This window comes from Papio anubis, chromosome 1 (genome assembly GCF_008728515.1).
Source record: "Papio anubis isolate 15944 chromosome 1, Panubis1.0, whole genome shotgun sequence".
Taxonomy (NCBI): Eukaryota; Metazoa; Chordata; class Mammalia; order Primates; family Cercopithecidae; genus Papio; species Papio anubis.
This window is the reverse complement of record NC_044976.1, coordinates 132,805,755-132,832,716: the sequence shown is the minus strand read 5'-3', so window position 1 is coordinate 132,832,716 and position 26,962 is coordinate 132,805,755. Positions and strand designations below refer to the sequence as shown.

Here is a 26,962-nt window from a genome sequence, read left to right as displayed (position 1 = left end):
CTGAATTGCAAAGGGAGTACCTACCCCACCGCACTCTCCCATAACCTTCTCTCCAGAAAGTGGTGCTTTCTCTTCCTCCAGGAGCCGACAGGAACTGAGTGGAAGAGAGCCAGCATCTGAGCAAAGCCAGAGGCATTTCCCTTGAATGCTTACGAAGAGACTAAGAAAAAAAAAATCCTTCCCCATTAATTGGGATTACAAAATGGAACAGTGGCCATAGGGTCACTCAATGGACAGATTTTCAAGGCAGAGGCTGCAAGAGAACAGAGAACTGAAGGAAGAAGGGAGTGTGTGGATGAGATTAACTGATCAGTCTGGACTCTGAAAATCCATTTGGTAGTTGCTTTTGACTCAATCCTCCAGGAAGTACCAGTCTAAGGTGCATGTCGATACTGTACCAGGGTTCCAAACTATCTCATATACAAGGATGAAGAAGAGAAGCCATAAGAAGCCTTCCTGTGAACCTTTGTAATAACAGGATGTTTTGCATCTACTGCACTGGACCTGACTATGAGGCAGCAGATCTTGCCTAAAGAGCAGTGGACCAAATATGATAGGATAAATTCTACCTTGAACCATATCTGAAAGTGGTTACTCGGGAGAGAAAAGAGATAAAACAGTGGGCAAAGAAGTAATCATGTAGTTGAAATCTATGGATGCAGCTGTCCTCAAAGTATTTTTATGAAGATGGCTAAGCCCAAAACACAATATAATAATTATTTCGGGTGGGGGCAGTGGCTCACACCTGTAATCTCAGCATTTTGGGAGGCTGAGGTGGGCAGATCACCTGAGGTCAAGAGTGCAAGATCAGCCTGGCCAACATGGCGAAACCCTGTCTCTACTTAAAAGAATACAAAAATTAGTCAGGCGTGGTGGTAGGCGCTTGTAATCCCAGCTACTCGGGAGACTGAGGTAGGAGAATCGCTTGAACCTGGGAGGTGGAGGTTGCAGTGAGCCGAGATTGTGCCACTGCACTCCAGCCTGGGTGACAGAGTGAGACTCCGTCTCAAAAAAAAAAAGAAAAAGAAAATTATTTAGTCTGCATGTTTTCCTTTAAATAAATACCTATAGTACAAACAACAACAACAACAAAAAAAAAAACTCTCAAATGAATCCAGTATGTACCCCAACTTTACCAAGTCGGTTGATGTTTGTTCTTATTTTTGGCCTCCTGAGATCACTGTATTTTATTATCCAGATAAAATAATTCCAATTTCATGTCTTTGGATTCCCCACAAGCAGAAAATCAGGTAATCACTTGATTCTCTCTGTACCCAAGGAACAAAATTTTTAATATACCGAGCAGTTTAGCCCCTTCTTATTTCCACACACTAGTCTGTGAGTACTGTCTTTACATCACCCAAAGACCTGTTGAATTGCTCCCCCAAACAAAAGATGAATTGTCTCTGGAGCTATAAAATGCAGCTTGTAAAACTGTAATATTTTTGCAATCTGCGACTACCACCCAGAAACCATTTTACAAAGGTTTTCTGGTTTCTTTTTTTTTTTTGAGACAGTTTCGCTCTTGTTGCCCAGGCTGGAGTGCAATGGCGCAATCTCGGCTCACTGCAACCTCTGCCTCCCCGGTTCAAGCGATTCTCCTGCCTCAGCCTCCCTAGTAGCTGGGATTACCAGCATGCACCACCATGCCCAGCTAATTTTGTAACTCTCGACCTCAGGTGATCTGCCCACCTCGGCCTCCCAAAGTGCTAGGATTACAGGTGTGAGCCACTGCCACTAGTGTTTTCTGGTTTCTTATTCAGAGCTTATAGTTAGGATCTTAATGATCTCATGTAGAATATTTCTCTTTAAAATTTGGTACAGTTTATTATGAACAATGTCTTTGTATGAGAAAAATATAATAATCATATGTAATACAAATTCTGTAGGCAAGAAAGAAAAATATGTTACCCTGTAGGCTCAGGCTGGCCTTTTTTTTTTTTTTTTTTTTTGAGATAGAATCTGGCTCTGTCACCCAGGCTGGAGTTCAGTGGCAAAATCTAGGTTCACTGCAACCTCCACCTCCCGGGTTCAAGCGGTTCTCCTGCCTCAGTCTCTCAGGTAGCTGGGATTACAGGCACCTGCCACAACGCCGGGCTAATTTTTGTTTTTTTGGGTTTTTTTTTTTGAGACGGAGTCTCGCTCTGTCACCCAGGCTGGAGTGCAGTGGCGTGATCTCGGCTCACTGCAAGCTCCGCCTGCTGGGTTCACGCCATTCTCCTGCCTCAGCCTCCTGAGTAGCTGGGACTACAGGCGCCTGCCACCACGCCCGGCTAAATTTTTATTTTTATTTATTTTTATTTATTTTTTATTTTTCGTAGAGACGGGGTTTCACCATGTTAGCCAGGATGGTCTGGATCTCCTGACCTCGTGATCCACCTGCCTCAGCCTCCCAAAGTGCTGGGATTACAGACATGAGTCACTGTGCCCGGCCAAATTTTTGTATTTTTAGTAGAGACAGGGTTTGGTCATTTTGCCCCGGCTGGTCTTGAACTCCTGACCTCAAGGGATCCACCTGCCTTGGCCTCCCAAAGTGCTGGGATTACAGGCATGAGTCACCACCCCTGGTTCAGGCTGGGCTTTTAATTCTGCTGCTCACCCAGTGTGGTCAGGCAAACCTGCCCTCTCCTGTATGTGAGCTTTGAGCATTTGTTGGGCTGTTCTAACAGAGATCATAGTTGCCATACTTACCTTCATTGAGAACTGTATTTTTCCATAAGGAGGGTGCTGCTTCAACTTAGTAAGGAACTTCAGAAGGGCTCAATAGGAAGTGATGCAAGAATAAGAAAAGGCCTCTCAATTCAGGCAACTGAAAGTTTGAGACAGAGTCATTCAATTCATATGCTCTGAGATCAGTCATTATTAGCCTGTATGTGTGGTTTCTGTTTTCCTGTACAACCTAGAAAATTAATCTTTGGTCATGCTCCTGGAACTCAAAGAAATATCATGAGCAATGAGTTAAGTATGTATTGTATCTAAGAAATGCAGTCTACCTATTACATGGGGCATATGTATGTGGGGCACATATGCACAATTATTCAGCTTTGTTGAAGCCAGTAGTGAAAAGCATAATTAAAGAGAGATTTAAGGCTTGAAATTCTGGTGACACAGGGGATAGGCTGCTTGAATTCAGTCACAAAACCTTATTTCAGACATATTAAACAAACAGATTAAGAAAAAATTGGCCCATATAGGCCCATGTCTATGTTAACAGTAAAACATTCCTTATGAATTAATCATCAGTCAACTTACTGAGCTTTGCATCCAAGTAATAATCCCCTTTTACCTATTCATACAGCTATAAGCTACAAGCAAAATTAAGGGCTTGTTATCTGTGGAAGGAAAAGATATTGTTAAAATCTCAGACAAAAATCCACCCCCCCATCTTCATTTAAACATGACAGTGAAGCTGTATTAAGGAGGTGAAAAAATATACATAATAATATTTATATGAAATAAAAATATTGATGGTGGCAGTGTTATTTTTCCTCCACAATATCAAAGGGTAGAGAATATAGTCTATATTTAATTATTCCTTGACACGCTTAATAACCTAATTTTTTTTTTTTTTTTTTTTTGAGATAAAGTCTCACTCTGTCACCCAGGCTGGAGTACAGGGGCATGATCTCGGCTTCCTGCAACCTCTGCCTCCTGGGTTCAAACAATTCTCCTACTCCAGCCTCCCGAGTAGCTGGAATTACAAGTGTGCACCACCAAGCCCAGCTGATCTTTTGTATTTTTAGTAGAGATGGGGTCTCACCATATTGCCCAGACTGTTCTCAAACTCCTGACCTCAAGTGATCCACCCGCCTCGGCTTCCCAAAGTGCAGGGATTATAGATGTAAGCCACCATGCCAGGCCACCTAATGAAAAAAATAATTACAGTAATAATAGAAAAAAAGCAGAAAGCATTAAAACTATGTTTCTGGATCCACTGTAGATGACATGTTTTTCCACAGTTGCAAGTAAAAATGAGTTTTCCAAATGTAAAATTGTTAGAAACAAAAAGTATGAGCATGCTGAAAAAGAAAATCCTGCTATGAGGGAGGTTCCTTACATCAAAAATGGTCAGGATGAGTTAGGCACTATCCCCAAATGATGAGAAAAATGGAGATAACATTGAAGGGAAAATGTTTTGAAAAGCTCAACTTGCAGCCCAACATAAGAAGAGAAATTTGGATGACAATGAGAACAAAAGGGAGGGAAAGACACCTCACAGTTGTTTCATGTGAATAAGCTCGTTTAGTCTTCACAGCAATTTTATAATGTAAATATAATTATTATCTCTATGTTACAAAGAGGAAACCAAGTCTTGTAAAGTTTAAGCAGCTTACTAAGGTCATATCGTTAATGTGTCAGGAAGTCTCTCCAACTTTGAGAGTGCAAGGGAGAGTCATACAAGTCCCTTGAACACTCAAACTTACCTTTCTATTTTCATTTCCAAGCTACCTCCTTTGCCTGGTCCTGAAATCTCTAATTCTCTCTCTCCCTCTCTCTCTCTCTCTCTCGCTTTCTTTCTCTCTCTCTCTCACACACACACACACACATCTGGCATCTCCTCACCTCTTTTACCCTAATTAAACTTGGCCTTTGTCAGCAGGCAAGTGGTTCTGATGCTCTGTCAATGAAGATAATGGAGAAATACGGCATTAAAATGGAACCTTCTGTTCCTTAACCCCAGACTCTCTATGTCCACTTGTGATACAAACCAATGTAGTAACATAACCAGCCCTTGCCATATCTTCCCTATTGCTTAAGGGTTAGCCAGTTAGCTGATTTCCCTTGCCTGTTTCTTTGGGAACAAAGAAAACGATTTCGTCACGTACATGAACAGACACATGAACAAGTAGGTGGAAGCCATTTTGAATGGTAAAATTTCAGTTTGCCAAAACCATAAAAGTGACTCTCACAACACCACTTTCAGGCAGCCTAGGTCAGAGGCTATAGCTCCATATGTTATTTATCACCAGAGCCAACCTCCAAATTCTCTTTCTTGGCTATAACACAAAGTCAGATGCTTAGGCCTTTGATGAATGTGCAGCAATAATAAGAAGGGAGTGCTGGCCAGGTGCAGTGGCTCTCGCCTGTAATCTCAACACTTTGGGAGGTCAAGGTGGGAGGATCACTTGAGACTAGGAGTTTGAGACCAGCCTGGGCAACACGGCAAGACCCTGTCTCTACATAAAATACAAAAAAAAAAAAAAAAAAAAAAAATTAGCCAGGCGTGGTCATGCATGTCTGTAGTTCCAGCTACTAGGGAGGCTAAGGTGGGAAATCACTTGAGCCCAGGAGGTCAAGGCTGTATGAGTCATCAGCATGACACTACACTCCAGCCTGGGCAACAGAGCAAGATCGTTTAAATAAATAAATAAATAAATAAATAAATAAATAAAGTGCTGCCGGGTGCAGTGGCCCACACCTATAATCCCAGCACTTTGGGAGGCTGAGGCAGGCAGATCACCTGAGGTTGGGAGTTCAAGACCAGCCTGATCAAACATGGAGAAACCCTGTCTGTACTAAAAATACAAAAATTAGCCGGGTGTGGTGGTGCATGCCTGTAATCCCAGCTACTCGGGAGGCTAAGGCAGGAGAATCGCTTGAACCTGGGAGGCAGAGGTTGCAGTGAGCTGAGATCACGCCATTGCACTCTAGCCTAGGCAACAAGAGCAAAACTTGCCTCAAAAAATAAATAAATAAATAAATAAATAGTGCTTTACCACAAGCTGGGAGCCATCCTGATTCTAAGTGTTAAGGGTGAACACTTAGTTCCCACTCCTGAGGTTCCTTACTCACTTATGTTCAGAAGAAAGACTGGTAAATTTGGGAATAGGAACCGGGCATGCACAACACATTAGTTAGAGATCTCCCAAGACACAGAATCAATAAGACGTATGTATATACATAGATATATGTGAGAGGATTTATTAGGAGAATTGGTTCAGGTGATTACGAAGGTTGAGAAGACCCACAACAGGCTGCCTGCATAGTGGCTCAGACCAAGTCCAAAGACCTCAGAACCAGGAAAGATGATAGTGTAATTTCCAGTTAGAAATAGAAGACCTGAGAACCCTGCGGCATGGGGTGGGGGTTGCTGATGCAAGTCCCAGAGTCCAAATGCCAAAAATCATAGAGTTCTGATGTCCAAGGGCAAGAGAAGAATGGTGTCCCAGCTCCGGAAGACAGAGGGTGAATTTTGCCTTTCCTTTGTGGGCCCTCAGCCAGCACACGTTGAGGGTGAATCTTTTTTACTCAGTCCACTGATTCAAATGCCCATCTCTTTTGGAAACACCCTCTCAGATATACCCAGAAATAATGCATTACCAGTTAAGTGTGTATCCCTTAATCCAGTCAAGTTGACACCCAGAATTAACCATCACATATAGCTCTCTGCTTTTTTTTTTTTTTTCCCCGAGATGGAGACTTGCTCTATCGCCCAGGCTGGAGTGCGGTGGTACAATCTTGGTTCACTGCAGCCCCCGCCTCCTGGGTTCAAGCGATTCTCCTGCCTCAGCCTCCCAATTAGCTGGGACTACAGGTGTGTGCCACCATGCCTGGCTAATTTTTATATTTTTAGTAGAGATGAAGTTTCACCATGTTGGCCAGGCTGGTTTTAAACTCCTGACCTCAAGTTATCTGCCTGCCCTAGCCTTCCCAAGTGCTAGGATTACAGGTGTGAGCCACCGCACCCGGTCTGAACCAAGTCTTGAATCTAATGAGATGAAGTAGTTAAGCAGTGGAGAGCAAATGGCCACCATTTGCTGATAGAACAGCTGGAGAATGTAGCTTAGGTGCATGGGTACAGTAAGTTTCCTAACATTACAGTACAGAATTAGACTTAACACCTAGTCACAGCCTCCCCCTAAAAGTACAAATACTTAATACTAGCTTACTAAAAGCCTGAGAGCACATGTTTTATGCAGAAGCAAAGAAGAAAGGCTGGGCTCAGTGGCTCAAGCTTGTAATCCCAGCACTTTGGGAGGCCGAGGCAGGCCAATTACTTGAGGTCAGGAGTTCGAAATCAGCCTGGCCAACACGGTGAAACCCTGTCTCTACTAAAAATACAAGAGTTAGCCAGGCATAGTAGTGGGCATCTGTAATCCTGCCTCAGGAGGCTGAGGAAGGAGAATCGCTTAACCCAGGAGGTGGAGGCTGCAGTGAGCAGAGATCACACCACTGCACTCCAGCCTGGGCGACACAGCAAGACTGTCTCAATAAATAAATAAATAAATAAATAAATAAATAAATGGTTCAGAGACAAGGAGTATAATTTTTTTAGCTCTCATATTCCCTGGCAGAAATAATGTAGCCTTCTTATCATAACACATGTCCTTTTAGCTGTAAGATGAATAAGATGAGGTCACTGCTTTTACAGATCTCACATGCAAAGGGAAAAAACAGAGAAATGTTATTTAGTGTTAAGAATTTATAAATATTCACAAAATTCATTGGAAACATCAAGGAAGGAATAGTTGATTCAGCCCAGGGACCACAGGTTTACACAGATGTGGATACATGGGCTGATTCTTAAAGGATGAGTAGATACTTGCCAAGCAATGATACACAGAAATGGAGGAAGTACTGCTATTGAAAACAGATATTGGAACACTGGGTCCAAAATCCAGGCAAGTGTTGGGGAGGAGTGGGCAGAGCATATGGAGTTACTGAAGAATTTCAAGAAGTGAAGGAATCTGATCAAAATTTTTAGTTCTCTTGGCAGCGTGGAGCCTGAAGGCAGGAAGATCACTGTAATAGTTTAAGCAAGAGATTATGATGGTCCAAAATATGCTGATGGGCCGTGCATGGTGGCTCACGCCTGTAATCCCAGCACTTTGGGAAGCTGAGATGGGAGGATTGCTTGAGGCCAAGAGTTTGAGACCAGCCTGGTCAAAATCTGGGAGTCCATCTCTATTTCATATATATATATATATATCTGACGATGCATATTAAGTTCAGGAAATAAATATAAGAGATATTTAAGATTTAGGATGGGAAAGGCTTATTGACTGCATGTTGACAGTGAGGGAGGAGGAGAACTAAATGGCTTTCGTGTTTCTGACTTAGGTCACTGAGTAGATGGGTTATTACCTGAAAAAAGAATATAGTCAAGGTCGGTTTTGAGATATCTCTTTGGTTAATGAATAATTCTCCCTTCTGTAAGAACAGCCCCCTCTCAAAAGGAAAAGTGCACAACAGTCTTTGTACAACGTGGATCAATATTTTTCATAGTTTATTGGTCTAGCATGGACACTTAAATACACTGTGCCAATTAAAGATTCTCTTCTGGGAATTTGTGATTGGGCCTAAAGAAAGTCACTTTTCAGGCTGGGCACAGTGGCTCATGCCTGCAATCCCAGCACTTTGGGAGGCTGAGGTGGGCAGATCACAAGGTCAGGAGTTCAAGGCCAGCCTGGCCAACATGGTGAAACCCCGTCTCTACTAAAAATACCAAAATTAGCTGGGCATTGTGGCAGATGCCTGTAATCCCAGCTACTCAGGAGGCTGAGGCAGAAGAATCGTTTGAACCTGGGAGGCGGAGATTGCAGTGAATCAAGATCGAGCCATTGCACTCCAGCATGGGCAACAAGAACGAAACTCCGTCTAAAGAAAAAAAAACAAAGCTACTTTTCAAATGTGGCTAGAATTTTAACTGCCTGTGCAGTGGACAGTCATATCCCACTGGTAGATGGGGAAGCACAGAGAAGACAACAGCAGCAGCAGGAAGAGGAAGGGGGCAGAGGAGGAAGAGAGGGAGAGACATCCTAATAAAGCACAAAGCAGGTATTCCCCAAAAGAAAAGCAGAGACTAAGAGGCAAAGCAAGAAAAGAATAGGGAGAGTACTGGCAGCTTCCCAGTTTCTGGATCCTGTCCCTGCGTGAGATCTAACTGCATAGCTACTCTTATATTCCATAAACTCAACTGTGTCCTAATTATAAAGTTTTGTTTGTTTGTTTGTCTATTCGTTTCATTTAGTATTAGTTTCTGTTACTGGCAATACAGGACAAAAAAATAGAGTTTGGGATATGGAGATTTGAGGCATTCACATGACTACTAAGTGAAAACATCTAGTAGGCCCTTAGATACATATATGGGTGGCTGGGCGCAGTGGCACATACCTGTAATCCCAGCACTTTGGGAGGCTGAGGTGGGCGGATCACCTGAGGTCAGGAGTTCAAGACCAGCCTGGACAATATGGTGAAACCCTGTCTCTACTACAAATACAAAAATTAGCCAGGTATGGTGGCACATGCCTGTAATCCCAGCTACTTGGGAGGCTGAGACAGGAGAATTGCTTGAACCTGGGAGATGGAGGTTGCAGTGAGCTGAGATCATGCCACTGCACTTCAGCCTGGGTGAGTCCACAAAAGTGAGGATTGGCTGGCATGGAATATTTGTCTGTGTTTGGCATATATAAGTGGCATTTGAAAGAGAAAGGCTGTGTGGTCATCTAGATAGAGTATAAGGAGATAAGAAATATAAGCTATCTAGACACTAAAATGATTTTAGAGGAAAGTTAAAGGACTTGCTATTTTCTTTTTTTTTTTCCAGACAGAGTCTTGCTCTGTCACCCAGGCTGGAGTGCAGTGGTGCAATCTTGGCTCACTGCAACCTCTGCTTCCTAAGTTTAAGCAACTCTCTGCCTCGGCCTCGAGAGTAGCTGGGATTATAGGCGAGTGCCACCACACCCAGCTAATTTTTTGTATTTTTTCTAGTAGAGACAGGGTTTCACCATCTTGGCCAGGCAGGTCTTGAACTCCTGACCTCGTGATCCACCTGCCTCAGCCTCCCAAAGTGCTGGGATTACAGGCGTGAGCCACTGCGCCTGGCCAGGACTTGCTATTTTCAAGGAAACAGAAATAATCCTTTGGGTATCGTAGTTAAAACAGAATTTTTCCTAACTTTCAGACTTAGTGATTAAGACATATACATCATAATTAATACTATTAAGTAATGAGTAATGACAGACATTAGTAAAAAGAAAACCTCCATGTGCCAATCTGACATAGTATAATATTTATTCATGCTCAGTGTCTTCCATTTCCTCTTAGGAAAAACCAACTACCAGTGGAAAATGTTGATGACTCTATTATCATCTACTTCATAGAATGCGGAAATTTAGGATGTAATACAACCAGCTCCTCGTTATAGAAATCAGAAATGAGCCTGGGCAACATAGTGAGACCCTGTCTCTACAAAAAAATTTAAAAATTAGCTGTCCATGGTGGCACATGCCTGTGGTCCCAGCTACTCAGGAGGCTGCCGTGAGCTGTGATGGTGCCACTGAACCCCAGAGAGACACCTTGTCTCAAAAACAAAAAACAAAAAACAAAAAAAGGAAAAAAAAGAGAGAGAAAAGAAAGAAGGAAAGAAATGATTTCTTAGTTTAGCTGCAAATGAGGACCAGAATGCCTCACTAAGTCAAAAACTTTACCATAGCTCCCAAATCAGCAGTGGCCCTAAGATTTTTGTCTGGGATGATTTCCAAACATATGTTAAGCATTATTTGTCATGAAATTTTGTGTAATAAAAAGTATATTTTTTAATTAAATGGTCTCTAGGACATGTGTCAATTACTATGGTTCTTTGGACCATACTTGCTCCATCCTTTCCCTCTTAAAGTTACACACTTCTTGGCCAGGCACAGTGGCTCATGCCTGTAATCCCAGCACTTTGGAAGGCTGAGGTGGGTGGATTGCTTGAGGTCAGGAGTTCCAGACTGGCCTGGCCAACATGGTGAAACCCTTTCTCTACTAAAAATACAAAATTAGACTGGGTGTGGTGGCTCACACCTGTAATCCCAGCACTTTGGGAGGCCAAGGCAGGCAGATCACTTGAGGTCAGGAGTTTGAGACCAGACTGGCCAACATGGTGAGACCCCTATCTCTACTAAAAATACAAAATAAAAAATTAGCCAGGCGTGGTGGTGACCTGTAATCCCAGCTACTTGGGAGGCTGAGGTGGGAGAAGTGCTTGAACCTGGGAGGTGGAGGTTGCAGTGAGCCAAGATAGCGCCACTGCACTCCAGCCTAGGTGACAGTGAGACTCCATCTCAAAAAAAAAAAAAAAAGTATTATTTGCTATTTTGTCAGGGCATATGCAGGTTCTTAGTAATTATAGCTCTGTTTTCCCTTGCAAGCATAACCAAGAGATACAAAGGATAAAACAAAAAGTCCACTCAATGTTGCTTCCCTGAAATAAGAAAATACATTTTAAATGAGTGTTAACAATTGTTAAATTATAAAAGGGATGAGGCCAGATGCAGTGGCTCACACCTATAATCCCAGCACTTTGGGAGGCCGAGGTAGGCAGATCACTTGAGATCAGGAGTTCAAGACCAGCCTGTCCAATATGGTGAAACCCTGTCTCTACTAAAAATACAAAAATTAGTTGGGCATGGTGCGGGTGCCTGTCGTCTAGCTACTTGGGAGGCTGAGGCAGGAGAATCACTTGAACTTGGGAGGTGGAGGTTGCAGTGAGCTGAGATCACACCACTGCACTCCAGCCTGGGCAACAGAGTGAGACTCTGTCTCAAAATAATAATAATAATAATAATAATAACAACAACAACAACAACAATAATAATAAAAGGGATGGGTTTAAGTGTATAGTCTAAGCTAGTTTTTCACCAACTAGCTGTTCTGTGTTCTGAGGAACACCAACATTGCACAAATTCTCAACAGATACTTTCAATACAAAGAGTCTTAATTGGGTCCCGGCAGGGAAATACAGCTATAAAAGACATTATATGAGGTAACTGGGAAAAACTGAATATGGACTGTGCTATGGTTTGAGTGTGTCCCCCAGAATTCATGTGTTGGAAACTGGTGCCCAGGGTGGCAGTGTTGGGAGACAGGGTCTTTAAGAAGTGATTAGGTCATAAAGAGGGACAGATGCTGCTCTCATGGGACTGAGTGAATTCTCGAGGGAATGAGTCCTTGTTCTCTGGAGACTAGAATAGTTACGAGTGGGTTGTTATAAAAACGAGGGCACCCCTGGTCTTGCCATTTCTACTTCTCTGTCGCATTATGATGTGGCATGGATCCTTCACCAGAATCCTATCTCATAATCTTGGACTTCCCAGCCTCCAGAATCATGAGATAAATAAATCTCTCTTCTTTATAAACTACCCAATCTTCAGTATTCAGTTATAGAAACAGAAAACAAACTAAGACAGACTATATTAGGAATTTCTGTATCAGTGTTAAATTCTAAGGTTGTGATAAAGGTATTATAGTTACAGATGACAATTTTATTCTTAGGAGAGTCATGCTGATGTAATTAGAGGTCAAATGTTATGATACATGCAACTGTTAAATGGTCCAGAAAAAAGGTTATGTTTATTATTTATATACATAAAGGGGGAGAGGGCTAGAGATTAAAAATATGTGACAAAATATTGACAGTAGATGAAGGGTATGTTGGCATCAACTTACTATCCTTCCAACTCTTCTGTGGGTTTACATAGACCAAGCAGACTCCCAACCTCTCTAACAAAATTGGGGGAAAAGTATGCAGCACGTCCAAAACATATTTAACCATAGAATATTTCTGGTCTACCCAGCCCCTCTAGGCCTCTCTTAGTATTATACGCCATGCTAATGTTCCAAGGATATAGTTTGGGAAGTGCTGTACTAAACACTAATAAGCACTTCTTCTCTAACTTCAACTTGTTCCATGACTGCTTAACTAAGCTTTGGCTTTCGTTCTTTTTTTTTTTTTTTTTTTTTTGAGACGGAGTTTCGCTCTGTCGCCCAGGCTGGAGTGCAGTGGCCGGATCTCAGCTCACTGCAAGCTCCGCCTCCCGGGTTCACGCCATTCTCCTGCCTCAGCCTCCCGAGTAGCTGGGACTATAGGCGCCCGCCACTTCGCCCGGCTAGTTTTTTGTATTTTTAGTAGAGATGGGGTTTCACCGTGTTAGCCAGGATGGTCTCGATCTCCTGACCTCGTGATCCGCCCGTCTCGGCCTCCCAAAGTGCTGGGATTACAGGCGTGAGCCACCGCGCCCGGCCTCGTTCTTACTTTAAAGATGAGCCTTCACAGCACTTTGGGAGACCAAGGCGGGTGGATCATGAGGTCAGGAATTCAAGACCAGCCTGCCCAACATGGTGAAACCCCATCTCTACTAAAAATACAAAAATTAGCCAGGTGTGGTGGTGCATGCCTGTAGTCCCAGCTACTAGGGAGGCTGAAGCAGGAGAATTGCTTGAATCCAGGAGGCAGAGGTTGCAGTGAGCCAACATGACGCCACTGCACTCCAGCCTGGGCAACAGAGCGAGAATCTGTCTCAAATAAAAATAAATAAATAAAATTTAAAAACACAAAAAACAAAAAAGATGAGCGTTTACTTGCTTCATCTTTTCTGTCAGAACACTTTATTTAGACGTGTCTTAACATACAGTTAAATATACGGTTTACGTTTTTTTAAGCAAAAATAAGCATACTTATTTAAGTATGCTTATAAGCCCTAGAGGCTCTCTATTGCCAACTGTGCAATGAGTAATGCCACTCAGGTGACCAGATGTGTTTGCTACCTCTGTAAGTTGCTCATTTCCACCTAAAATGCAGTTCTTTTTGTGAGCTTCATTTTTCAAAAGGTTATTGCAAAATCTCTATCTTTAAAAAAAATCTACCCCTGATCCCTCTTTTCTTTTTTTTGTTTGAGACAGAGTCTCGCTCTATTGCCCAGGCTGGCTGGCAGTAGCGCCATTTCAGTTCACTGCAATCTCCGCCTCCTGAGTTCAAGGGATTCTCCTGCCTTAGTCTCCTGAGTAGCTGGAACTGCAGGCACATGTCACCATGCCCAGCTAATTTTTGTATTCTTAGTAGAGACAGGGTTTCACCATGCTGGCCAGGCTGGTCTCGAACTCCTCAGCTCAAGTGATCCACCTGCCTCGGCCTCCCAAAGTGCTGAGATTACAGGTGCAAGTCACCGTGCCCAGCCTGATCCCTCTTTTCTTTAAAGGAGTGTGGTCTTAAAAATGTAAATGTTCTAATTATATAGCAGTAATTTATTATTATTATTATTATTTTATTTTTATTTTTTTTTTGAGACACGGTCTCATTCTGACACCCAGGCTAGAGTACAATGCCTCACAGCAACCTCTGCCTCCTGAGTTCAAGCAAGTCTCTAACCTCAGTCTTCTGAGTAGTTGGGACCACAGGCACGCACCACTATGCCCCGCTAATTTTGGATTGTTTGGTATAGATGGAATTTCACTATGTTGGCCAGGCTGGTCTTGAATTGCTGACCTCAAGTGACCTGTCCTCCTCGGCCTCCCAAAGTGCTGGGATTACAGCCATGAGCCACCGCCCAGCCTATAGCAGTAATCTTTTGTTACTAGTCTAATAAATCTTTTCCAACAGAGACATCAATAACGTCCTATTGCTTTACAAAGTATTCTCAACTGAACAGGTGTTCGATGGTCCTTGTCATAGAGCCTCTTGCCAGGTCTGCACAACTCTGGAAGACATTTCATTTAGCTGGTATTTGAATATGCAGCCATCAGTCACCCACTTTCCTTTGAGCATTATTTTTATTTCATATGTAAATAAAGATATTGAAATATACATACAGACATCGATATAATATTACATATGCAGACGACATTGTATGCTTAATGAAAAATAGGCTTTTGGAAATGGTTTAGTAATTATATGTAGCAACTCATTCATGTTCCAACATATTAAGTCAAGAATTCTTAAAAGTTACAGAATATTAGAGAGAACTACAAGTCACAATAAAACATCTCATGTTTTTATTTTTATTTATTTTATTTTTCTTGAGACTGAGTCCGGCCTTGGCCTCCCAGGCTGGGAGTGCAATGGATCCTCAGCCCACCGCAAGCCCTCACCCCAGGTCTCATGCCATTCTCCCGCCCTGTGCAGCTGGGACTACAGGCCAGCCACTGGCCAGCCATTTTTGTATTTTATAGTAGAGACGGGGTTTCACCGTGTTAGCCAGGATGGTCTCGATCTCCTGACCTCGTGATCCGCCCGTCTCGGCCTCCCAAAGTGCTGGGATTACAGGCTTGAGCCACCACGCCCGGCCAACATCTCATGTTTTTAAAGTGGAAATTTGTTTAGCAAGTTCAATATACTCATGCTAAAGAAGAACTCAAGGATTTTGGTTGTTCAGATACACAATTTTATGCAACAGAAGGAAATGAAAAATCCGAATTCCTTAAATTTAGGTCTACAAACTGTTCCACAAAAATAATCTGCTCTCTCTCTCTCTCTCTCTAATATATATATAGAGAGAGAGCTTCCCGGGTTTAAGCGATTCTTAGACATCAGCCTCCCAAGTAGCTGGAATTACAGGTGTGTGCCACGACGCCTAGCTAATTTTTGTATTTTTTTTTTTGTAGAGATGGGGTTTTGTTGTCTTGGCCAGGCTAGTCTTGAACTCTTGACCTCAAGCAATCCACCCATCTTGGCCTCCCAAAGTGCTGGGATTACAGGCATGAGCCACTGTGACCAGGCATAATTTGCTATATTTTTAAAATCCAAAGTCTACCTTTCTAAATTTCTAAGTTGTTTGATTAATTGCCAATTTTGTTATTTGTACATCAATAGATTATACTTTATAGTGATTTCTTTTTGCTATAGAGTTAATTAAAATAGAAACTACTGGCCGGGTGCAGTGCCTCACACCTGTAATCCCACCACTTTGGGTGGCAGAGGCGGGCGGATCACCTGAGGTCAGGTGTTCAAGACCAGCCTGACCAACATGGAGGAACCCCGTCTCTACTAGGAATACAGAATTAGCCAGGTGTGGTGGTGCATGCTTGTAATCCCAGCTACTAGGGAGGCTGAGGCAGGAGAATTGCTTGAACCTGGGAGGCGGAGGTTGCGGTGAGCCGAGATGGTGCCATTGTACTCCAGCCTGGGCAACAAGAGCAAAACTGTCTCAAAAATAAATAAACAAAATAAACTACTAAACTGCCATTCTTTGAAATATTGGAGTCATCCACATCCAACTGGATGCCAGATTCTATGAATTCATTTTCAACGCCACAGACATTTATTGAGCGATTACTATATAGCCCAGGCATGGGGCTAGGTGCTAGGAATACAGATCTGAATATGATGATCCACTACTGATACAGAGTACACTTGGGGCAAAACAAAATGGTAAATCTAGTCATATAGGAAATGCGTACATACAAAGTACAGACTTGGTACAGAAGTACTAACAATTTGACAGGGAGGAGTACAGGGAAGATAACTAGAGAAAGTAACAACTGAGCTGTTTTAAGATCAATATGATTTTATCACACAGATAAACTGGGCATGGGTAGGCAGGGAATTGAATGGCGCTTTGTTTTATTTTATTGTTTTTCTTTTTTTAGACAGAGCCTGGCTCTGTCACCCAGGCTGGAGTGCAGTGGCGCAATCTCGGCTCACTACAACCACTGCCTCCTAGGTTCAAGCGATTCTCATGCCTCTGCCTCCCCAGTAGCTGGGATTACAGGCGCATGCCACCATGCCTGGCTAATTTCTTCCTGTTTTATTTTTGAGACATGGTCTCACTCTGTGATCTGGGCTGGAGTGCACTTGGTCTCATCACGGCTCACTGCAGCCTTGACCTCCTGGGCGCAGGTGATACTCCCACCTCAGCCTTCCAGGTAGCTGGGACTACAGGTGTATGCCACCATGCCAGGCTAATTTTTCTGTTTTTTGTATAGACAGGGTTTCGCCATGTTTCCCAGGTTGGTCTCGAACTCCTGGCTCAAGCGATCTGCCCACCTCGGCCTCACAAAATGTTGGGATTACAGGCGTGTGCCACTGTGCCTGGCCTGAATGGCATTTTAATAAGAGGATCAGAAACAGGAAAAAGTATGGATTTTGCAGAAATACAGGTAAGTGTAGCTGCAGCATGAAATATAAACAGGGAAAGAGACAGGAGGCATGATTGACAAGTGGAGCCAGATTGTAAAAAGTCTTATATGCCAGTTCAAGGGAATTACATATTATTTTGAAGGCAAATGGGCAGAATAGGAAATAAAATGAAGAATTTTAAACATAAGTAGCATGATCAGGCTTCTTTTTAAAAATGAAAACTGTTAGCAATGTTAAGAGACAAGAGGGCAGGAGACAGGGATCTTGTAAGAAGCTCTAGTAAAAGATCAAGGACTAAACCAAGTAGTATCTGAGGAAATGAAAAAGGGAAGCTGGATCTGGAAGGAATTACTGGGTTGACTAGCAGGCAATCTAGCACAGTGGTGACTCTGGAGTTAGATATTCATTTGTCCACTGTGTAAACCCTAGGAAGTAAGCTAAACAACCCATTTCCTTAACCATAAAATGAAGTGAACATTAATATCTTCCTCATAGGCTTGTTGGGAGGATTAGGGGTAGGTAGGGGGAAAGATAATGCACAAAAAGCATTTAGCACAACATTTGGTGCAAAATACCGCTCAGTTAGTCACTATTCTACTACCAGCGAGATGAAGAGATTGAGCTACTCCTAAGTAGCTCTTGAATAAAGGACTGCTTCTGCTTTTCAATTGTGAACAATGCTCTTTGTTTAGATGAGTGGTTCTCAAAGTGCAGTCTCCACACTAGCAGCCACAACAGTCCCACCTGAGAACTTGTCAGAAATGCAAATTCTCGAATCCCACAAAACTAGTCAGAAACTCTAGGGGCGGAGCCCAACAGTCGGTAGCCTAACAGGCCCTCCCAGGTGATTCTGTTATATGCTGAAGGATGAGAATTACTGGTTTAAATATTCTTATCTCCAGTCTAAGTTATTAAAACAGTCTCTTAGGGTGTCCCTCCTAACAATATTTTCCTGTTGAATTTATCTTCCGGATCTGTCACTGACTTCCTAAAACAACATGCCAATGCCACTCCCAGACAGACCAGTATATAAATACCACCTCTCAGTTTTATGAAATGTCGGGCAAGTCTCTTTATTTGGGTTAATTGGGTCTCAGTTGTCTCAGTTAATTGGGTCTCAGGTTATTTGGGTCTCAGTTCCCATATGGAAAAAGGGAACATTAAACATGATATAAACTAAAATGGTATCCATCACCTAGTTGATGCGTCATGATTTATGGCTGTTTTATTACTATTGCACCTATTATCTCATTTGGTCCTCACAACATAAAAATACAGCTATTATCAAAACAGAATCACTGGATTAAAGATATCCAAGTTGATAAAACAGCCAAGACTAGAACACAAATTTCCTGACTCTGAACTCTGGTTCTTTTCATTAGACCTGGTTGTTTCTACAATATCAAGAACACTTTTCCAAAATAAAAAATTACATATTAGTATTGTCAATATGATGCAAGATTTCCAAAAGTGAAAAATCATATTCTTTAGAAATGGGTGGTTAAAGCTATATGGAAATTTTTAATGGCAGTTTTTAGTTAAAATTAAATCATAAAATAAATATATTTACCTGTTATCTGAGTATTTATACTAAGTATAGAAAAAGTTGAAATTAAAAAGAAACTCCTTTATTTTTAAGCTTTTATTTTATCACTCGTATCAAACACACATCAGAAAGCATTATCAACAGTGCATCTTATGGTAAGTCAGTTTACAACAAAACTGAACAAGGCAATTGTGTTTACAGAAAAAGTCTTCAGCAAAAAAGTATGCAATACAGTCAACTGAAACGCATTGTTCATACTTTTTAGGAATATAGGAAAGTGGAAAATAAAAGTCCTTTGCTATTCAGCAGGAAAGAGTTTAAAAGACTTGAATGGAAATCAGAAATATAGGGATCTGAAAAAATAACTTTTTGGTACTGACACACATCTACATATATAGTCCCACTTAATTTTTGTTTTTGTTTTTTCTTTTAAAAAAAAAAACAAAACCTCACAAACAATGAGACATCACAAATAATACAGCAGAACCATAGTGCCAAGAAATGCTAAGACCAATATGCTACTGATACAACTGGTAGAAATGTTACAGACAACTATTCACTAGGTATTGTAATATTCTTGTAGTTCTGAGGTGAAGGTAAACCAACAGGAGAGATTACTCCTTGTAACTGGCTTTGGTTTAAGTGATCTTTCACATTTTTTTCTAACCATACCTTCTTATAAAAAATGTAGCAATTACATGTTACTGAGGGAAAATAGTACTAGGTTTTAATATTCACAACCAACTACTCCAGCTGACACAGGATGCCATCAACTGTTAAAATTTATTGATCTTAATTAGATTTTCTAAGAGTGATCAACAGATAGCAAAGATGGAGCCCTTTTGGGAAAAAATAAAATCCCTTCTACCCCAGATTTGACACTGTTAAGAGGTTATAAAGGAATGTTAAATTATTTAAGATTTCAAAAAAGAATTAAGAATGAAAGAGTAAATTCTGCTGGAAAAGATATGACAGCTTTACAGTCTGCAAAGTAAATAATCTACAGACATGCAGCTTAACCTTTTTTTTAATTATAATAAATATACTTACTTCCTTAAGGTGCTGTAACTTTGCAGCTAGTGCATACTAATGCCACCCACTGTACCCAACGTGCAAAAGGAAATAATGGAGATGGCTAACCTCCAGTTTTCTGATCCTTGATTTGCGTAAGTGGCAATGTACACCAAATACACAAAAGCTGGAGTACAAATATTTATTTTTAAACATTAGGCCAAACTGAATATAGATATTTAATCTGGTTTCACAAACTCTTAAAATGCTTTTCTGAGGAAACAATGATGAGGAATGTGCAGGAAAGGCAATGTTTCTATGCTAGCGGTACCAAACCTGGAACTTTAAGTATCATTTTTAGCTCATTAACTATATGGAAGATTACTAAGACCAGTAAGGGAGCCATTTTCTTCCCCTCCTCTATTTTTTTATTACTTATCTCTCTCCTCTTTACTCTTAAAATTGGCAGTCTTCTGACAACCCATGCTAATAAAATAATATAGCTATATATAATTCAAATAACTAAAGAACTTTTGAGTCCATATATGCAGGATTTTTGAATACCTCACTGCATTTGCTCTTACACCCTCACTGTCCTGATATCATAAATATTATTAAGGGAAGATAACTTAGAAGGGGAAAGCAATTCCAATCTGGGATAAAAAAGTGATTACAAATAATTATCTTGTTGATAATAAGGGCTCATGGTAACAAGTAGCTCTGATTTTTCACATAAAGACTCCCCCCCCCGCCGCAAAAAAACCAAAATACGAAAATACGAACAATTCCAGTTTTTTTCCCCCAGAATGTGACTTATTTCCATTATACAAAGCAGTATAACAAAACAAGCTCTCTTCTGCAAAAAACAGATTAATGGTTTATAAGACAAATAAGATAGAATGCTTCTCTTTGCCTTTAAATTAAAATACTATGAACCTAGGTAACAAAACATACATGGCTTTCTTCAAAAGAGCCACCAGCTTTCTTCCGGTTATTGTGACAGCTACCCAATTTAATGGGAAATAACACTAAAGCAGTCATTTGAGAAGTTTCCCATGAATTCCAGCATTTACAGAGCCACAAACACAACTGCCACAATTATGACAACTCTCTGAAAAGCACAAATAAAGCAAATTTAAAACATTAATCCTCACAAGCAGTACAAGGCAGAACAAAAGTGCTGACTGGTAGGAAAATGAATAAAAATTTCCTATCAGGAGAATAAAGTTTGTGTAAACTATCTTATATCCTGAAGATCATTTTAATGACCACCTATAAAATATAAAGTTTCCTAAATACTCTCTGATTTATAGATATTTCTCTTGCAGTCCACTGCTCCTATAAAATTACAGCAAAAATATTAAAATTATTTACCTTCTTCATAAATATCCACGGCACTTGTCAAGTACATGTCACTGTGAATCTACTGGTCATTATATAGTTTTAAAAACAGTGAAAAACATCTGAGGGAGGCGACTACAATAACAAACATGACATATCCTACAGTATCAGGCAGAGAAGCTATCCTAAAACAAATGAAACCAAATTTTACAATTCTAGGTACTCCAAAAACTAAAATATCCATGTTCTTCTGTGATTAAGAATGGGACTTATCTTAATATACCACAAGAGGCTCAGCTCCGTACGATGGAGACAACATTTTTATATTCATCAAGAAAGCTAATAAGTAATACTAACTTGAAACACTACCATCTCAAAATAAAGGTGATTGACTGAGCACCTTAAGAAATGGGGATTCTTTTGAGCTAATTGTGACCAACTACTTGTCTATATGTGACCATAATTGACAAGAAATAAAATTATATCAGAGAGCTACAGTAATAAAATTTGGTGAAGGAACCTGATATTAAAAACAGAACTAGAGATCCAAGGAAAAATTAAATTCTGCCAGACAATTCTGGCTTTTCCATCATACATAATATTGGAATAAAATCAAACACGAATAGTTTTACACATACAAAAAAATAAGGTAAACCAAGGCTATTTCCAGGAAGATAGTGAATATATATATGAAAAATAAAACAAAAAGTAAACCAAGAAAAGTTTGGACTTTTATACTATCATATGTGACTCAATTAAAAGTTACTCCAGGAAAAAGGCAGAAGTGCTATTAATTATCATCATCTGGGAAGCTAAACCAAATGAGTTTTAATATTTTCCAGGAAACACAAGGCACTTGCTTAAATCTTTATCTACACATCCATCAGACTCAAAGTCATGATGTGATTCCATCTGTACCCGAATCTGAATAAAGCCACCTAGCATGTACCCTTGCATAAGTGTCTAGGTAAATATATGGTTACTGAGTGTCTCCCCTACTCCTTCACCCAGTAACTATGTTGTTACAATTACTATCATTTACAATGGTGCTGATTTTCATTAAATTAATTGTACAAAAAAAAAAAAGTCATGCTGCCAAGTACACTGATAGTAGAAATTACATGTAAGATAGGTCTAACAGTCAGAAAATAAGACCCAAAACAAAAGGATACCCAAATGTTAGTTATCTGCATGATGAGTTAACTAAAACAAGCCATGAAACAGCATCTGATAAGTGCTCTAACTCTGCCTTTTATTCCAGAAAAGTAACTGATGCCCTTACCAGAGTGAAGGTCCAGTGTAATAAGACAGAAAAAAGCCTCTGCCCATGGTTTCTCTTCAGCTTTCTCTACATGGCAGCATTCCTTATAATACATTTGCTCAATAATTAAAATATAAGCAACGTGAATCTAGAAGACAAGTTAAATAAGCATTCAGAGATTTTCTTTTAAAGAATAATTTAACATATCTCAGCACTCTTAAGCAGCTGGAGTACCAAAAAGAAGGCAATATTTCTCTCAATAAAAACAAAGAGAAGTTCGAGTAAAACCATACTTATGGTTTTTGTTCTAAAAGCAGCCAGTTTGGCTCAAGGCATAGCAGAAAAGGAATCCCTCTAAAGAGAGCTGCTATATTGGTGGCCACAAAAAAGGAAGACATCCAGTGGTAATAAATGTGGATCTCTTATTGCAAGAGGATAGTTTTAAAAAATTCCTTTAAAAGGCAGTCAGTACTTTTAGTTAATGCTGTCTCTTACTGAGGTGTCCAACTCTACTTGTTTTTGTCCTGTAAATACAGCATTAGTTTTGACAGTGGCTAGCTAGCTACCCCCTCCAAATATGCTTCAAAAGAATCAAGTATTTCCTACAAAATAATCACTGTATGTGCCTTTTCTGGGTGTAAAATGTACCACAGTAATATCCCAAAGATGTAACTGGGAAGGTGAGAGGCAAGGAAGCACAGGTATTAATTTAGGGAATGAAAAACTACCTGAGACAGAATTTGCCCAAAAGGGTAGGAGTTAAGTGACATGAACCCTCACCTCTTTACCCTTTCTCTCAAAAAGAAAATTCTAGGTTTTCCAATAACTTCAGTAAATCAAAATCCCTATGTATGTATTTCATCCTAATCATGAAACTTATATCTTTTGATAATATTTGGTTCAGGTTTAAGAAAGATAATATCAGAGGTGGGAGGGGTAATCTGCTAATGTGATCTTTGGTAGAATGGGCTAAGCTATAAAATAATTTAAATCACAGAGGCATTTCTTTTTCAATTCTCTGGCTTTAATATAAAACATGTAGCCGGGTATGGTGGCAAGCGCCTATAATCCCAGCTACTGGAGAGGCTGAGACAGGAGAATTGCTCAAACCTGGGAGGCAGAGGTTGCAGTGAGCTGAAATTGAGCCACTGCACTCCAGCCTGGGCAACAGAGCAAGATACCATCTCGAAAAACAAAACAAAACAAAACAAAAAACCTCTAATTAAATGCATGGTTAATTCAAGACTCATCAATTATTCCCTCAGCTCCCTTAAAATCTAGTTAGCATCTTCTGTAACAAAATCCTACAGTGTCAAGCACTAAATATATGTATGAATGTATCAGCAATAAGATGACAATCAAAGAATGCTGCAAAGATTGGCATCAAGATGTTAGCAGCATACTGCAGGACTAGGCTTAGAAGACTACCTGCAGTTTATTTGTAAAGATTTTTCTTTTGGGGGAGGAGGGGAGTGAAAAGTCAATGTGCTAACTTAGGATACTTGCCCTTATAAAGAATTTCTTTGTATCCCATGTTCATCGTATTTAAGGACCTGATGTTTCTAATCACCACAAAATCTGCTACCCATATGAACATTTAGGAAAGTTTAGGTCTTCACAATACAGGTTCTGCCCACTTGAATTCTGACTTGAAAACAAACCAATTTATAATCAACCCCTGAAAGGGCCAAAATAAAAAAAAATAGTTCTTCCTTCTAAGCGCATGTGTTGGGGAACATGGCAAAAGACCCTTTGGTAATTCATAAATCAGCCTCCTTAAGCCAAATTTGGTTTCATAATAAACATTAAAGGAGAGTCCTGAATTTGACAATTGTAAATAACTAAAATGTCATGGGGTAATATATTTCATTCTGTAAAATGCAAATTCTAATTGAACTCTCAGCAACCTGCATGGCAAACATAAGGAAATATGAGGAGGCTTCCAGCAGGGAAAGATAGAAGACTTTTTCCTTAGGAAAAAATAAATAAATAAAAAAATTAATAACCTGTATATAACTTGTCTTTTTTTCTTTTTTGGTATAATCAGTGCTTCATAAAGGCGTCCTAACTTTTATATCTTTAAAGACAACCTACCATGAAATAAGAAGAATCCATAATTATAATTCTAAAAACTATGTAATCAACTTGTGTCCATGAACACACATACAGCAGCATCCTCTACTCAGGGACACATTAGGTTGCTATGAATCCTTTTAAGAATTCTTTGAGTTCTTCTTCCTTTCTACTTCTACTTCATTATATCTACACCTTTCTTAACTAACTTGCAGTCAAAAGCCAAACTACCTGGGATGCTGTTCCTCTAGTCTGTCTTCAGCTAAGGATAGAGGCAGAGAATGAGGGAAGTGGAGAAAAAAAGGAGCAGTGATATGAGAAACAGAAAAAAAAAAGAATCCTTTATTTTCCATCCTCTCTTCGCCCATTTTTTTCTTTTCCCTTCACTGTACATCTAATTCTTTTGACCCACTTCAATTTTCCATCATAGTAGATAGAGCCACATCTTGAGACACCTTAAAACTATAGATTTACTACAAAAAAGATGAGCTAATACTGAGTCTAAAGTAGACTAAAAGAGGGGTTGATTTACATCTGGCAAAACTTAGTCTTTGTTCCAATCATTCTAGAAGTCTCAATTTAACTCCAGGCTAGACTCGTTTGTTCTAAGCCTCTCAGGAATTATCTGTTTTGTCATTTACACTGTATCAGACAGACTACCTCTCAAAAAATGTATATCCTAAATCTTACGGATGTGAAACAGGTAGGGAAGAAATGAGTATAGACTGTATTAGCTCACAGGATTCACACTATAAAGTACACTGACTCAAATTTTCTCTAATCATTCATACCCGCACACTCAAGCATACATACTAGACGTAAAAATTGTGCAAGATCAAGCATCAGCTTTCTATTTTAAAAGCCTTAATTTAAAAAAACTTAGATAGGCTCACTGCAGTTCCTTTAAAGGAATATTCAGTACTACAGTACTCCTTTAAGAAAAAATTCACAACTCAGTGTTAAGAACACAGTAGGTAACTGCTGCTTGACAATTGCTTAACATTACTGAGAGCATCCAGTGCCAGCTTATGGATATCAACAATAAGGAAGAACCACTGGACAACATAAAGAAATAATCTGTAAATGATGTCACCAAACCTAACAAATTTGTTAGTATTTACCAAGACATGATATTATTCATCCTTGCTTCATGACCCATGAAATAATTAAGATTTTTTTAGGTTACATACTGAAGAGCAACACCTGCTCTCCTGCACAAAAAAGGGTTGCCCACATGGATGCTCTAAAACCCCTCAATGTATAGCTGAGAGGTCTTGTCCTACTCAGTGCCAAATGTATGCAATGCAGTCACTGCTTGGGCAATGGCTGCACATTAGTAGGATTAAATAAATGTACAAAGTACCTCTTAAAATGGTAAGGGGGTACTCCTGCATTCAGATGTGGAATATAATGACTCAAGAAATGGAAGAGGAGAAAAAGGAAACAGTCCTTAGGTTACTGATTAAAGCAAGGTTTGATACAGATATCCCCTCCTGTAGGCACTCAGTGGGTAGAATGTAGCCACAACAAACTTTCCATCAAACATCCTTCCAGTCAGTAATTTCTGCGCAGCTTTGGAATCACCAGCATTTGCATACTCGACAAAGACCTGAAAGAAGACAGAGAAAAAAAACGTCATTTCATTTCCACCAAGATTGTTTTAGACCAGCGCTTTACCACCTTTAATGGACATACATCAACTGGAGATCTTATTAAAATGCAGGTTTTGCTTCCTTAGGTCTAAGACGTCATCTGAGTTTCTGATCTAAACAAACTTTCAGGTGATGCCGATGCTGCTGGTCCATGAACTATACTTCAGGGCAGCAAGGTTTAGAATACTTCCTCACAACTCAGCTTAACTCTGAAAAATCTCTCAAAGACAAGTTGTGTGAATCATGTACAATCTTTTGCCAAGGTCATTACAGGAGTGGTGAATAACACTAGACATCTCCCAAAGATAGGGTTGAATAGCCCAGACAGCAACTGCATTTCAATGGTATCTGGATGATATTCTGTACTTTTAGAAATGAAAAAGGAAAAAATATTGGTCAAAAGCTGCTGGAAATTGCACCTATTAGGAGGTACAATTTGGCCAGGCGCAGGGGCTCACGCCTGTAATCCCAGCACTTTGGGAGGCTGAGGTAGGTAGATCACGAGGTCAGGAATTCGAGATTAGCCTGGCCAACATGGTGAAACCCTGTCTCTACTAAAAATACAAAAATTAGTTGGGCAAGGTGGCGTGCGCCTGTAATCCCAGCTACTCAGGGGGCTGAGGCAGGAGAATCGCTTGAACCTGGGAGGTGCAGGTTGCAGAGAGCTGAGATTGTGCCACTGCACTCCAGCTGGGCAACAACAGAGCAAGACTCCATCTCAAAAACAAACAAACAAAATCTAACTGGGCATGGTAGCACGTGCCTGTAATCCCAGCTACTTGGGAGGCAGAGTTGGGAGGATCACTTGAGCCCAGGAAGTTGAGGCTGCAAAAAGTCAACTGTATGTACTCCAGCCTGGGTGACAGAGCAAGACCCTGTCCCCAGCTCCACCCCACCCCAAAAAGGAATAATGAATCTATTCCTGATTTTTTTTTTTTACCCGATTCTTAATTATTCCCAAACCTATAGACCAAAGTTGAATAAATGAGTAGACATCATTTATAGAAGGAATATCATGTTTTCTATAATACTCCTTGCTTCAGATAGGCTATACTTTTCTATACTACACCATCCCACACTAAGAAAGTCATCTTATTTTTATAATTCATTATGAAATTAATAGGGCTATATCATTTTAATTCTGATTTTTATAATTGCATTATCAGACGCATTCATTATTTTTCAGTGTTTTTTGTAACATTCCTTATAAAACCATGTTTACTTGAATTGAAAATTCAAAT

General features: G+C 40.2%; 1 protein-coding gene across 3 annotated transcripts in view; it reads right to left on the bottom strand.

Moving 5' to 3' along the window:
- Window positions 1–18,464: 18,464 nt before the first annotated feature.
- Window positions 18,465–26,962, bottom strand: part of UHMK1 (U2AF homology motif kinase 1) — a 37,048-nt gene continuing 28,550 nt past the window's right edge. For all 3 annotated transcript variants that reach the window (XM_021926285.2, XM_021926277.2, XM_003892989.5), the window contains one exon: window positions 18,465–25,678. In XM_021926285.2, the coding sequence (XP_021781977.1) occupies window positions 25,650–25,678 (29 nt within the window). In that variant the 3' untranslated portion in view covers window positions 18,465–25,649. The remainder of the gene's footprint in view (window positions 25,679–26,962) is intronic.